Here is a 15,001-nt window from a genome sequence, read left to right as displayed (position 1 = left end):
ACATGTCTAATTAAGTATTACTAATTAGCGTTTCATGAAAAAGAGAGTTGAAGCTAATAAGGGTATTGTTGAAACAAAACAAATAAGATTTCTCTTTGAAGTTTCTAAGTATACTAAATGGATATCTTTCTAAATTAGAAATCCACCATTGTCTACTCATGTCCTTAATTCTTGTATTCCTTTATTCTTTTACTGGTTTTCGTCATTGGACTAAAGCCATGCTGGGGTATTCCCTTCAAGGACATTTTATTGTACATATTACCTCAGTGTTTATTTCAGTTTAATACTGACTTCAGTGACCTCTATTGAATTACTGACTTACTGTATTGATATAAAAGAATGCAGTGGTGGTGGTAGTGCTGATCTTCCATGCTGGCTTGGGTTGGGTTGCTCGACAGGATTGGATGGGCCAAAAGACTGCATTGAGCTCCAGTGTCTGCTTTGCCATACTTTCTATGACTAGATGCCCTTCCTAATGTCAACTACTTTACAGAGTGGACTGGGTGCTTTTTCTTTATACATAGCACCAGCACTAATGAAGTCAAGATATGCCCCTTAACTGAGTGGGGAAGTGTAGTAGAGAGGAAGTGGCTTTATGCCAGATGTTGAGAGGTTAAAGTATTATAGAGGGTCAGGAACAGGTGTCTTGCTGTAGAGGAGACACATGGCTATCCTAGCAAATAGAGAGATAAACATCTCACTACTTGTGGTCCTTTGTATTTTTCATGTAGTTCAGCTCTCCTGAGGTGAGCTTTCAGTACATCTCATGTCTTCTTCAGAATCCCCTTCTGCTGGTCCCTTCCATTTACATCACTTGGTACTTCTTTATTCATCCACCGTACATAGCACAATCTTCCAATCACTCTTGTACACTACACCTGATTTTTCTTATGCTCAGTTTTTCTCTCAATTCATTTGTGATCCATTGTTCATGCATATTAACATCTTGTAGAGTATTGAGCATGCTTGCCTCATTTCTTTCCAGTGTTGATTCAGTGCCAATGATTCACTATCATGCATCATTACACTTTGAATGAAAGGTACATTGTACAATGTTTGTGCATAAAGAGAGAGATTCTTTTTGTTGCCAGCAGAAATAATACTACTTAAACTTTTTTCATCCCATTCTTACTCTGGCTATTGTCCGTTTGGCATTCCCACTACTAGTTAAGTCACCTAAGTAACAAAAACTGTCGACTACTTCTAGGAAATCATCCAAACTTTTGAAAAATATATTCCATTAGTTGTTTTACTGCAGGTACTCTTGTGCACTTAAAGTATACAATTGTCTAACAGGATATGCTTCTGTCCTGCTACTTTTCTGCAGGAGCATGACCACCTCCTTGATGGACTAGTGCCCTGTCTTATTTTTCTGCTACTAAAAGTTTTGTTTTTGCTAAGTTTATTTTAAGGTTTTTCAATTCAAGTTTTGCTTCTATGTCTAGAATTCTCTAATTCCACAACAGTTTCATGAACAATAGGTCAATTGGCATACAGAAATCCCCTTAGCCAACTTTAAACTATAGTTATGCCTGAAAACCTGTAATCAACAAGAAATTTATCTTGCAGGTAGGCATCTGTTAGGATACTCATCTTGTTTAACTCATTGCTAACTCTCACTATGCTGACAGTATCTCTGTACATAGCTTGCGTAGCTCTCACATGCAACACATAATTTTCTTTGTGGCCACACTTATGGAGTTCAGAGAGATGTGTATCTTCCTAATCTCACAGTAGTTGTTTCCCCAAAAGGCATATAAATGTTTTTGTAAAGATATAAATTTCTGGTGCAAGGTTCACAATTGGGATACAGTCCAGCTAAGACCTTTGCTGCAAAATATTCAACAGAAACAGAGCATCTGCTGTGAGGCACATAAAACACAAATTCTCCTCTATATATTATAAATCTATCTCCTGATAAGAATGTGTGTGTGTGCTGGTGTCAATCAGTGTATTGAGTAATGACTCTTTGTGTCAAAAGATTGATAAACTAAAATCAGAATGAAATGAAATAACTACCAGGATCAATACAAAGAGCTAAATTGCTGAAAGTGGTGGTGTTCAATGATAGAATCCAGTAAAAGACTCAAGTCTGTATTATCATTTCTTCAGTAAATGTTTTGGGTTATAAATGGAACTTGTAGTTTATTCAGCCTTCAAGGAATCCTGTTTAGATGGGATTCTGTTTAATCTCACATAGAACAGTTTAATCTTTGGTACTGATCTGTTTATTGTTTACTTCTGTTTACTGTTTATTAATATTCTCCAGATAAAGTGATATAGTTCAAATTATGTATCATATAGGAATTCGTTTTATTCCCATTTTTTTTGCTTTTTAATTTCTAACATGATGGATTCAGCAATATTTTCTTACATGTAAATTCCAAAGCATCTTCTGTTTCTAACTAGAAGATGCTTAACAGCAATGTTACTGGTTGAGACAGATATTTGACATGAACATGAATGAAATGACAGACCAGTTCTTGACAGAAATGTCATTGATGTGACATACACTTTATAGAATTGTTATTGAAATAGTATGTATTGATGTGTGTAACTGATGCAATATATTTGGCCTTGGTATGACAGGCTTGAAATCAAAATGTAATTGTTGACAACAGCATTTAACCATTTTTGTTTATTTCCCATTTGTATACTTAAGTTTTTGATGATTTATAACAGTTATCACTCACATATGAAATCAGTGTTCCTACTGGTAATCTAAAATGCCAAAACCTTCTTTCACTCCCATGTTTATACAACATTCTGGTTAAAAATTGGTATTCTACAGTCAGTTGATCCAGTAGGCAGGACCTCACATCAGTGAGGTGGGGAGAGTGGAGAATGTTACTGGTGAGCTGTAAAGCCACCAAATGGAAGGCAGCAAAATGGCACACATTCTCTCCTGGTGACCTGTGAAATCTACTGGTATCCAGTATGTGGAGTTTTTGATTGACAGCACTTGCACAAACAGGCTGTTTCCAAGTCTCAGCATAGAATTATATTGTATTAAACAAGCAAAAGGTAATGGCTACTATTGTAGAAATTCTAAAAATCTCTTTGTAGAATACTGAAAATCTAGAACAATGAATCATATGAAAGTTAATATAAATATTTAATATGTGATGTATATAATACTTTCTTATCATTTTCAGAATAATTTTTGCAAGGAGAAATTGGAATCTTGATTCTTATATCCTGCATTCTTCTGGGAATATTGTTGTATCAGCATCAACCAAAGAATGGGCAATTAAAAAGTTTCTTTATAGGTGAATATTTGTAGAATTTTCATTTTCACTTCATAATATTATTATTATTATTATTATTATTATTATATATCTTGAAGAAAATCTTCACTTCTTATGACATTTCTTTTCACATATTAATTAGCTTCATATGAAAGCTCATGACAGAAATACATTCTAACTTACACCATTCTGTATATGGAAACGTTATTCCATGGCAGAGAATATCTGGGTTTTTCTTTTTAATAAATAATTATTTAATACTTTTTTATGTGTGTGGTAAGTTTTAGAGAGAAACATTCAATCTTATCCTTTTTGGATTTTTTTTTTTATGGTGATCAAGTTATTTAACACCTGGCTTCCATGCTGGCTTAGATTGAACAATTTGTCAGGATCTGATAAGTGAGAGGACTGCTTCATGTATTAAGTGTCTATTTTAGTTTAGTTTATATGACTGAATTCCTTCCCAAGTGCCATCCACTTCATGTAGCACTAGATGACGATTTCCTTGTAACTTGCAAGTGTAAGGCCCTATTGTTGTGTGGACGCCCCCAGACGATAAGTAGGTTAGTCTAATACGTATAAGTAGTGGGCGTGATAGCTAGACGAGGAGCATCGCATAGAGTGAACCGGAGCTGTCAGTAGATGAAGAATGTGCTAAAGTATTAACAATCAATATTCATAAAGGTTTCTACCATTTCAAAAGACTGCCATTTGGGGTTAAGGTTGCACTAGCAATATTTCAGCAAGTGATGGATACTATGCTAACGGATTGTGAGTTCATGGTCCCATACTTGGATGACATATTGATCAAAAGTGAATTGAGGGACTAACATATTGAACATATAGAAGAGGTTTTCAAATGAATAAGCGATTATGGGTTTGAAGTAAGTGAGGATAAATGTGAATTTTTCTTGACAAAAATAAAGTACTTAGGACAGGTGATCGATGAAAACGGACGAAAACCGGACCCTTCTAGAATCGACGCGATAAAAAAAATGCCTGCTCCCACTAACAAAACAACACTACAAGCATTTTTAGGTCTGGTAAGTTATTACCAGTTGTACATACCTAAAATGTATGAGCTAAGAGCTCTGTTCAACAAGTTGCTAAAGAAGGACTTGAAATGGGACTGGACAAACAAATGTCAGAAATCATTCGTGGAATTAAAAAAGTGGTTAACATCAGAGTTATCATTAACTCATTTTGACCCAAACCGGAAAATAATTGTGACATCGGATGCCAGTGAATATGGTATAGGAGCTGTGATATTACGTAAATTTAATGATGATAAAATCAAAGCTATTGCACATGCATCGAGAGTTCTATTACCAGTGGAAAGAAACTACAGCCAGATTGAAAAAGAGGCATTATCATTAATCTTCGCAGTAAAAAAATTCCATAAATTCTTACATGGGAGAAAGTTTACACTGCAAACGGATCACGGACCATTATTGTCTATTTTGGGTTCGAAAAAGAGTATCCCCATGCACTCAGCAAACCACTTACAGCGCTGGGGGACTACCCTGTTGAACTATGATTTCCAGATAGTTTTTGCCATCAATGAAAATGGGACACACAGATGCGTTGTCTAGGCTAATTTCAAAATATGAGGAACCTTTTGAAGTCACGGTGATTGCATCATTAAAATTAGAAATGGAACTGAAGAACATTTTGTGCAATGTAGTACGTGATTTATCGGTAACACTGGAACAAATTAAATTCGAATCAGGAAAAGATAGGTTCATAAACAAGATTTTAAAAATGTTGAGTAACACGAAAAATATGAAGCATGTGTTAACTCCGCCATACCATCCAAGGTCAAATGGGTTAGCAGAAAGATTCGTCGACACATTCAAGAGAGCCTTAAGGAAAACCAGACAGGAAACCTTTAAAGATACAAAAATGACAAAATTTTTGCAGGTGTATAGAATAACACCGAATCCAAATGCAGAGTCAGGTAGGTCACCCGCAGATTTGATGTTTCCCAGAAAAATTCATTCTATTTTTGATAAATTGTTGCTGAGTAGGAAACAGAAAATAGAAAATTCAGGAAGAACAAAATTTTTTAACACAGGTGATGAAGTGTGTTTTAAAATGTATAGAAACAGAAAACAGAACTGGGAACAAGGAAGTATAACTGGACATCTGGGTAATGTGATGTACATGGTAAAAGGACCAAAATATGAACACAGAAGGCATATAAACCGATTAAAAAGAAAGATATACCAAAAATCAAGAGAGACGAGAGGAACCAATGGATATATGGTATGATTTGTTTGAGGTCCCAGAACCACGAGCAGAAGCAGAACCAACACGTAGGTCAAACATGAAGAGAAAACCCACAGAAATGATGGAAATTAACGCTAAGAGAAAAAGATATGCCAGTTTCTCACCGAGGAAATAAAATCAATAAATTCAGGTTTAGAAAAAAAAGAAAAAACTCTCAAAAGGAGGAGGTGTTGTGTTGATGCTCCCAGATGATAAGTAGGCTAGTCCAATACGTATAAATAGTGGACGTGATAGCTATATGAGAAGCGTCACGTAGAGCGAGCCGGAGCCGTCGGTAGACTAGATGTCGAGTTCTGTTGAGTTGAGTTGTCGGAAGTGAGAGTTCGATGGTTGAGTAGAGGTATATTATTGGCGAAGGCATGCCATCTGAATGTGCGATATAACACCTACGTAGCTCCTGTAACTGAGTTAAACCAGAAGAAAGAGTGGGTAATGGTCTTATCCCCATGGATTAAGAATGGTATACAAGAGAAGAGAATTGAGGAGTATGGCATGGAACAAAGGAGAGAAAAGGGATTAATAGCAGGGTGGAGAGGGAGAGGAACAGAGTTGAAAAGATGATGGGGTGGGTTATGTAAGGAGTGGTAAGGAGAGCATTTTTGAGAAGACTACCACATGTATGAAATGGTTTCTATCTTTCTTTTAATTAAGGATTAATTTTATAGTCTGTCTTATTATTTTTGTTTTCTTATTATTCTTAAACCTTGCCATATTGTAATCTTCCTATCATTCACTACTGACAATAATAAATGGATAAATGCTCTTAGGCAAGCATATACATGAATGAAACTTAGATATATTGACAAACAAAATTATATTATTTTATAGTTGCCGTGACATCACAGCTGCAAAATGTATTGGAACTATTTTAGCTCTGAGATGTCTTGAAGCTGGAATAACACATGTCTTTTATGATGACATGCTACATGAGAAAAATTCCAAAAAGGTATAGTTGTTTTATTAGTTTCTTGTCTTAGATTCATTGACAATATATAATATTAAAAGTTTATCAGATTAATGTGATCTAGTCTAAAACACTGTAGATTCATAGTTTGTGTGTTGATCGATAATTGTAATATGTCCAAACTATTATAGCAGAAAAAACAAAACAAAAAAATACATTTCAATTTTGAAGTGAAGAAAGGCACCAGTAGCTCTTCAGTTTAAGCAAATGTATGCATTTAAGTGATCATTTTTATATGGCATTTAGAAATGAATGTAAAAGATTTTTAAAATCTAGTCTGTACTTGTAGTACCAGAGATTGTGAATCGTGGAGTTCTATCTCAGCTATAATTCAACGTATTTCTAACTGACTTCTAGTGAACACATGTGGGATAACTATACATATATGTACCTGCACACATTTTTCCTGTGATTGCAAATCAAATGAGCCTACTAATGAAAGAAAAACACTTCAAAATAAACACCATTTGTATACATGCATGAATCATTGTTTGTATGTCCACTTTTCCATATTGTTATAAGTTGGCTGAAACTTCTTGAGGCAATATTCTGTGGCTGGATACCCTTTCTGATGCTAACCCTAACTTTACAAGTAGGTACTTTGTTCTACACCTTTGTGCATTGGGCCACTGCCATACAGGATCAATGTGAAGATATACAGAAGCAAACACATATATATATATATAATGAATGAAGGAAACAGAAAATAGATTTAGCAAGAATCTTTATTCAGCACAACAGTCGTTTTAACTCATCTTGCATCTGTCCCTTATGGGTAGGATATAGTACATCTAGTTGTGTTGCAGCCATTAATTTAGGCTGTGCCTTGTCAGATATCTGATGTAAATAAGATATGCTACTACATATACTGAGAATCACTAAGCATGTTGTTGTTGCCTGTAGTGTGTTAGCTACACTGGCATAAGATGGAAGTGGTCTAATCAATATACTGCTTGACATATGTTGTTGTTGTTGGCACTCCGTCGCTTACGACATCGAGGGTTCCAGTTGATCTGATCAACGGAACAGCCTGCTCATGAAATTAACATGCAAGTGGCTGAGCACTCCACAGACACGTGTACCCTTAACGTAGTTCTCGGGGATATTCAGCGTGACACAGTGTGACAAGGCTGACCCTTTGAATTACAAGCACAACAGAAACAGGAAGTAAGAGTGAGAGAAAGTTGTGGTGGAAGAGTACAGCAGGGTTCGCCACCATCCCCTGCTGGAGCCTCGTGGAGCTTTAGGTGTTTTCACTTAATAAACACTCAAACGCCCGGTCTGGGAATCGAAACCGCGATCCTATGACCGCGAGTCCGCTGCCCTAACCACTGGGCCATTGCGCCTCCACACTAGACATATACCCAAAGTCCAAATAATTACCTATATACACACATACACACACTTGCTGCATGGCACCTTGCGAAATGTCTTTTACTATGGTCCTGCCATCTTGCACTTATTTATTTATTTTTATCTAGCTAGCTAGCTATCTACCCACCCACCCATTATCATCATTTTAGCATCTGCTTTTCCATGCTCACATGAGCTGCATTAAAATTTATTGAAGCAGATTTTTCTATGGCCAGATGCCCTTCTTGTTACTAACCCTCATCTGTTCCCAAGTAAGGTAATATTTTCCCATCACCAGACAGGTTTTCACAGAATATTGGAAACAAAGGACACTATTTGCATGATGGTGACACACATTTACAATTATTACATGATGTCAAGATAAGGAGATAGTAACACGCACAAACATGCACAAACACACACACACACACACAAACACACACACACACACATACATACATATATATATATATATATATATCATCATAAATATACAGGGATTAGCATTGAGTTGCTTCTCCAACATACTGAAAATTTAGAAATAGCAGTCAAAGAACTACTGATTCTAAACTACAAATTTTTCTCTAAATGGATGGCGATATTTATGGCACACATAGAACAAAAAAACCAGAGGGGAAAGCATAAACAAAACAAGTCTTTAGTTAATCGGATACGATCGTTTCATGGTTAAGAGAATGAAAAATCCCTATTCCAATCCTCAGTCCGATATTCTGATAAATTTGAAAGTGTCTCTAAAAAAAAAATTCACGGTAATTTTTGGCCATGCAACACCAAAAATCAACGATAAGAAAGGCACTTACGAATTCATCGGTCAGTGAGTTCAGGCATCCCATCTCAAAGAAATCTATTCCATGTGCATCACAAATAGTCCCGTATGAAAAAAGTCCCGTGTGAAGGGATTACGGTTTAGCCATCTAACTTAGAGGTATCAAATATAAAATATACAAGAATAAGGGCAGGGAATCGTCAATTAATAATAGAATTAATAATTAACAATTTTGCCAAGTAGTTCAGTATGAAAAAACCTTTATCGGTAAAACCATTTATCATCATAAATATACAGGGATTAGCATTGAGTTGCTTCTCCAACATACTGAAAATTTAGAAATAGCAGTCAAAGAACTACTGATTCTAAACTATTCTTGTATATACATATATATATATATATATATATATATATATATATATATATATATATATATATGTATATATATTACAGACTCTTTTTTAGTTTCTATCTACCAAATCCACCCACAAGGCTTTGGTCATCCCAGGGTTGTAATTGAAGGCACTTAATCAAGGTGCTATGCAGTGGAACTCAGCCTGAAACCATGTGGTTGGGAAGCAAACTTCTTACCATACAGCCACATCTTTATTTATAAAAATATATATACACACACACACTCTCTCTCTCTCTCTTTCTCTCTCTCTCTCTCTCTCTCTCTCTCTCTCTTCCTCCCCCTCTTTCTTTCTTTCTTTTTTCCTTTTCTTTTCTATCTTACTCTTTCTTTTCGGAAGGTGATATTTTTTACATTTTCAACCTCCTTATAGTTTGTGTGTAATTAAAAAAAGAACATGCATAAATCACAAATGTATAAAAATGAATGTATTTTCTGATGGAAATTTTTGTCTGAATTGTCTCAGTTTGTAAAACTTTACATCTTGATGACTCAGTGAGTCAAGCACCAGATTAAAATGTATTGTTTTCTTCTTCAGCTTCAAGCCTTTTTAACAGCAGTACAACAAAATAACCTGATACTTAAAGAACCTACTGAGAAAATCTTCCCTATAATTCCTGGCATTGACTATGGTAGCTACCATCGTATTGCAGATAATAAATGGAGTGATGATATCCAACATTAATCTATTATTTTTATTAAATTATTGTGATTAAGTCATTTAATAAAATTGCTTTTTATTAAAATTTTCTTTGATATTTTTCATTATATTTATATTATTTACAACAACATTTTAAAATCTAATAAGCATTTATGAGTTTTGTCCTGAAAGTAATGTGAAAATGGATATAATTATTAACTGACACAGGTCATTCCAGTTGCACATGTGTATGTCTTTTGGCATCATTTTCTCTTTTTCTCCTTTCTCTCTTTTCCAACTGGGGTTAACCTTCTATCTCTTCTACTGTAAGACACCTTTAGAATTCAAACCAGCCTTATCCAACCAAAATGTTCTACCTGTTTTATGTTCAGACTGGTCAGATCTAGCTTCTCACACCTACTCTACAATGTCATTCTAAAAATAAATAATTACATCATCAAAATTTAGCTACAAGATAATGCATGATTAATTCAAAACAATATTAAGAAATAACCATTACATTTGACAGAATAATGTGAATGCTAAATAGTTAATCTCTCATCACCTTGCTCAAAGCCATCACCATCAGTATTATTACCCTCCCAGTTGCTTAGTTGAGGGTGTCTTGCAAGTTACTTGATGACCTCACTGGTGCTACGTAAAATGAACCTAGTACACTATGTAAAGTGGTGGGCACCGCCCATAGAAACCATGTCAAAGCAGACAGTGGAGCAAGGTGCAGACCTCTGGTCAGGCAGCTCCTGTTGAACCAACCTATGTCAGCATAAAAAATGGATCTTACATAGTAATGATGATGTGGAATGGTGGAGTAACTCTTCTTCCTGTTTTTCAGGTGTGCTATTGTACCCCCTTCTTCACACTTACTTTCTCCTCATCTCTGTTATCAAGTCATTGTTTCTGAATATTGTCTTTCATTGAACTAAACTGGTACAAGTCAGAGCATACCAGATCAGGAGGTTATATGGTGGATGAAGGACTACTGACCAACCCAGTTTGCCAATTGTCTGATTTGGTACTGAAGATGTTTGTGGTCATACATTGACAAAGTGAATGTGGATTTGTTTCCAGATTCTTGTTTGGTTTCTCCCTCCTAATGATTTCTCTAAACATTTTGAGTGTTTCAACATACTACTTGCTTTTCATAATTCAACCACATTCCAGAGAATGAAGGAGAATGACACCTTTGTTATCCCAATAAACAGTCACCGTGTGTGTGTGACTGTTTGTGTCCCCTTGGTTTGATATCAGAAGGTATTTGTAAATGAGTATTGCCATCATACTAATTGGGTCATTTCCAGTTTTCTGTGGAAATGTAACTGGCAAGGGGCAAAAAATTACTTTGCTTGAAAACCGGTAAGGGTTGGTGATAAGAAGGGCATGTGGCTGTATGAAATCTGTCTTGTTGAATTCTGTTTGACCTATGCAAGTATGAAACTGGATATTGACACAATGACAGAGAAAAAAAGTGAAAATGTGGTGAGGTGGATTGCATAGCAGAAATTTACAAAGATAATTGAGCTTGTATAACAATGTAGAAGATTACCAGAATGACTGAGGGGATCTCTAGATTTAACTGTACTAACTTGATGTGTATCAAGACTGTAAAATATCATTTCAGATGTTTACCCTACATTATGACTTCTAACCCAGCATGATAATATGTTTTCACTTACAGTTGCCCCTATTGACCAGCTGCCTAAGCTTTTGAAGTTGTGGAGATAAAGGTTATTTCTTTCTTCCATGGCTCATTTGAATGAAATGTGAACATGCCACTAACAACACACACACTTAACATGCATAACACATATTACTGGATGATAATTACCACTTCTGAATTCATCTGTCCTTTGTTTTTCATCCTGCAGGGTATCCAAAATCAGTATTTTTACCAAGCAAGTTTGGTGGGGTTACCAGTTTAGTTGCTACTGACCAGATTGTGCAGCAGGTTGCATGTTACCTCTAATGCTGAGAAGCAATCTGACATACATAAACACATATACACAAATAACCATATCTCAAGTAAATTTCCACTCAGGCTCTAACTTAAAACTGGCAGGCATGAATAGGGTGTGGTTTGATGGAAATTTGGCTATTGCCATGCAGACTTCCTAACTGGCTTACATCCTGTGAATGATATTAGTAGAATATTTTGTTTATAGTAATAATTAGGCACTCATCTTATTGAAGATAATAGAGGCAGGGTGCTTTAACCTTTTAGCACTCAAATTATTCTGTCAAAAGTAACATTTTTGACATTGTTTTGAATTAATCATACATTATCTTGTAGCTTTGAGATTTTGATGAGGTAACTGTTAATTTTTAGAATGATATTGTAAGATTGGTGTAAGGGCCAGATATGACCAGTTGAACATAAAACAGGTGGAATATTTTGGCTGGCTATGGTTGGTTTAAAGGGTTAAGGCAATCTTAATAATTTAGGCCCACCATACCTTTACTTATATAGTAACCATTAGCTGATAACAATTCTTATGATGTTTTATTTAGTATAGGAAGACCACAGGGCATCTATACTCTTGATAGAACTGATGGTTCCCCATTTTTTTTTCTACTTACAGTACTATTTAGAGTTGATGAAAACATGTTGATACACTTTGTGTATAAAGCTATACTTGTAACATATTCCTAAAATAGTCTGACTTTCAGTATTTCTGAACAAGAGATAACAGTTCTATAAACATTTTAAATGATTCTCTAACCTCTGTTCTGTATATGTTACTTTATAAACTCTGAGTCAAATAAATTAACATTTAAAAATTATCTCATGTAGTTGATAAAATAACACCATTAATTCTAATAAAAATTGGTCATATTATGATGGAAGTTAATTCATAATGAAGGGGAATCTCTGAATTATTGCAAATTGTAAGATGATTGCATTGTTCATTTATAAAGTGTTCCAACAAAACTGAAAAGAAAAGTAATATATACATCTAGTAAACATTAAAATATATCCTGTCTTTTATATTTATAAATCCTATGGGAGAATATTGCCTTTGTGGATGTTTACTCAGATAAGAATTAAATCTTAATTTAGGAGACCTGAGTCATACAGCTGGTCTCTGATACTATTTTTGCCAGAGAACACCCAATAATCCAATGGGTGTATACTCTGTAATTATAATGGAATGTGTGTCCTGAAATTACAAACATCTTTAAATTGGGTTCATATTTTATGAGGACGTCACTTTAAAAGTGGAACATTAGTTATAGCTATTAGGTGACAAAACTAAAACACATATTCATGATGGGATTTAATTTATTGTACTTAAATACAAAGTCTAGTGTTCTGTAACACTTCAAATGACAAGTGCATTTAGAATTTAGAATTGATTGTTCTCAGTTTTTGTTGCTTTTTAATGCTCTTATTCTGGATTAGACCTGCCAAATCAAACAAATCTCAAAAAAATATCTTGCTGGTGTTAGTTTTTATTTAAAGATCCTTCTCCTTGTCATTGTCATAAGGCTTGTTTTAATGACATTTCATCAACCAACAGAGAAACTAGTTAAATAAACTGAAATTGAATTTGCTTTATTTTTATTTATATTTGACATGTGACCTTTAAATCAAGTAAAACTTAATAAACACCATCATAACAGGAGAGAAACAAAGAGAAAGAAAAAAAATTCTTTTGTAGAAATAGGTTTATAAGTAATCTTACTTTTCACAATAGTGTTATCATCTTATAAAAACTGTTCTACGGGAAGATTGTATGAACTGACCTCTTGAAAGCGTTTAGATGGGAAAATAAAAATATCTCTTGAGAAATATGGTAACTACCACATTAAATGAAATACAAAATATAATTATTATTGATGTGAGAAAATTTATAGAAAATTCAATCTTGTAAAGACTGTACAATAAATAAATCACTGGTTTTCAACAGAGAATGTATTGTTAAAAGATTCTAGAATAATTTAACTCAAAAGTTAGTTACAATGATTCAATTAACTCAAAAGTTAGTTACAATGATTCAGTTGTTGTTTGTGATCAGCCTTGTTCAACAACAAAGAAACCCTATTGTCACTCAGCCTGTTAGAAATAGCAGCCAATCTCAAATTATACATTACTATCTTTAAAAAAAAAAAAGGAAGGCACATTAAATATACAAAAGATATCATAGTCATGAATGGAATGCCTTTGAACAGAGGTGTGCTGTGTTCTGGTTTGAAATTAAGGCACCATGGAAGTTATTAGTGATTCTTATAAAATTGGGTAAATTTCTAAGGGTACAAAATTATCATCAGTATTTGAATGCAGATTCACTTTTTCACTGTATATTTAATATTCTTCGAAAAAAAAAAAAGGCATGCATAAGTCAATTTCATTTACCGTCATTTAAGAACACAAAAATAGTTCCATTTATTCTCATCTATTTCTTGATAGTACTGTCTACTATGAAATGTCAAAAAGTTTCATTGCACTTCTATAACTTGGTCACTGACACTATTCCACTTTTATTTAATTTCTAATAAGTCTGAGGCCTTACATCTAGAGGAAATTATTACTTTTCTGATAGATGATTGAGACATCGAATAGATGTGTTATGGCTACAAGTCTGGTGTATTGGGATTCTGAGTTCAAACCTAGTTGGAGCTAGTCTTGTTTTAATTCTTCTGAAGTCAATAAAATAATTACTGGTGGTACTATAGTTTGAGTAGATCACCCATAATCTTTTAGAAGAATACTTTATGTCTAGTCAAAAATGGTTATATTTGTGCATGATACATGACAATATGTATACACAGACATTCTGGAACTGAAAAGAAATAATAAAAAGTAAACATCATGGTGGACACATCATTTCTCTCTCTCTCTCTCTCTCTCTCACCCCTCTCTCTCTCTCACCCCTCTCTCTCTCTCACCCCTCTCTCTCTCTCACCCCTCTCTCTCTCTCACCCCTCTCTCTCTCTCACCCCTCTCTCTCTCTCACCCCTCTCTCTCTCACACACATACGCATGCATGCACACACACACATACATACATATACTGGATTGGAAACTAAGTTCCCGCTGTTTTTTAAAATTTTGGAGTCTATTTTTTTCAAGAATTCTATTTTTGAATCATTTTGAAATCTATTTTGTATTTTTCTAGTCAATTCTAGTTAATTTTTGTTTATTTTCAGCTCATTAAAATGGAATGTCAAGTTAAGAAAAATGAGCATTTTCAACACCTCCTTCTTTTTGCTTTTAATTAAGGTTCTAAGGCCGCAAAAGCTGCTCGCGATATTTGTGCTGTGTATGGAGAGGGTGCCATAGCTGAAAGAAC

At 34.6% G+C, this 15,001-nt stretch overlaps 1 protein-coding gene across 2 annotated transcripts in view; it reads left to right on the top strand.

Annotated features, from left to right (window-relative positions):
• LOC106875219 (large ribosomal subunit protein uL18m) overlaps positions 1-9,799 on the top strand; it is a 37,840-nt gene extending 28,041 nt beyond the window's left edge. For both annotated transcript variants that reach the window (XM_014923269.3, XM_014923268.3), the window contains 3 exons: positions 3,156-3,269; positions 6,366-6,483; positions 9,592-9,799. In XM_014923269.3, the coding sequence (XP_014778755.2) occupies positions 3,156-3,269; positions 6,366-6,483; positions 9,592-9,738 (379 nt within the window). In that variant the 3' untranslated portion in view covers positions 9,739-9,799. The remainder of the gene's footprint in view (positions 1-3,155; positions 3,270-6,365; positions 6,484-9,591) is intronic.
• The last annotated feature ends 5,202 nt before the right edge of the window (positions 9,800-15,001 follow it).

Source organism: Octopus bimaculoides, chromosome 1, assembly GCF_046866305.1.
Source record: "Octopus bimaculoides isolate indiv1 chromosome 1, ASM4686630v1, whole genome shotgun sequence".
Taxonomy (NCBI): Eukaryota; Metazoa; Mollusca; class Cephalopoda; order Octopoda; family Octopodidae; genus Octopus; species Octopus bimaculoides.
The sequence above is the reverse complement of the archived record's forward strand: the minus strand, read 5'-3'. Positions and strand labels throughout refer to the sequence as shown.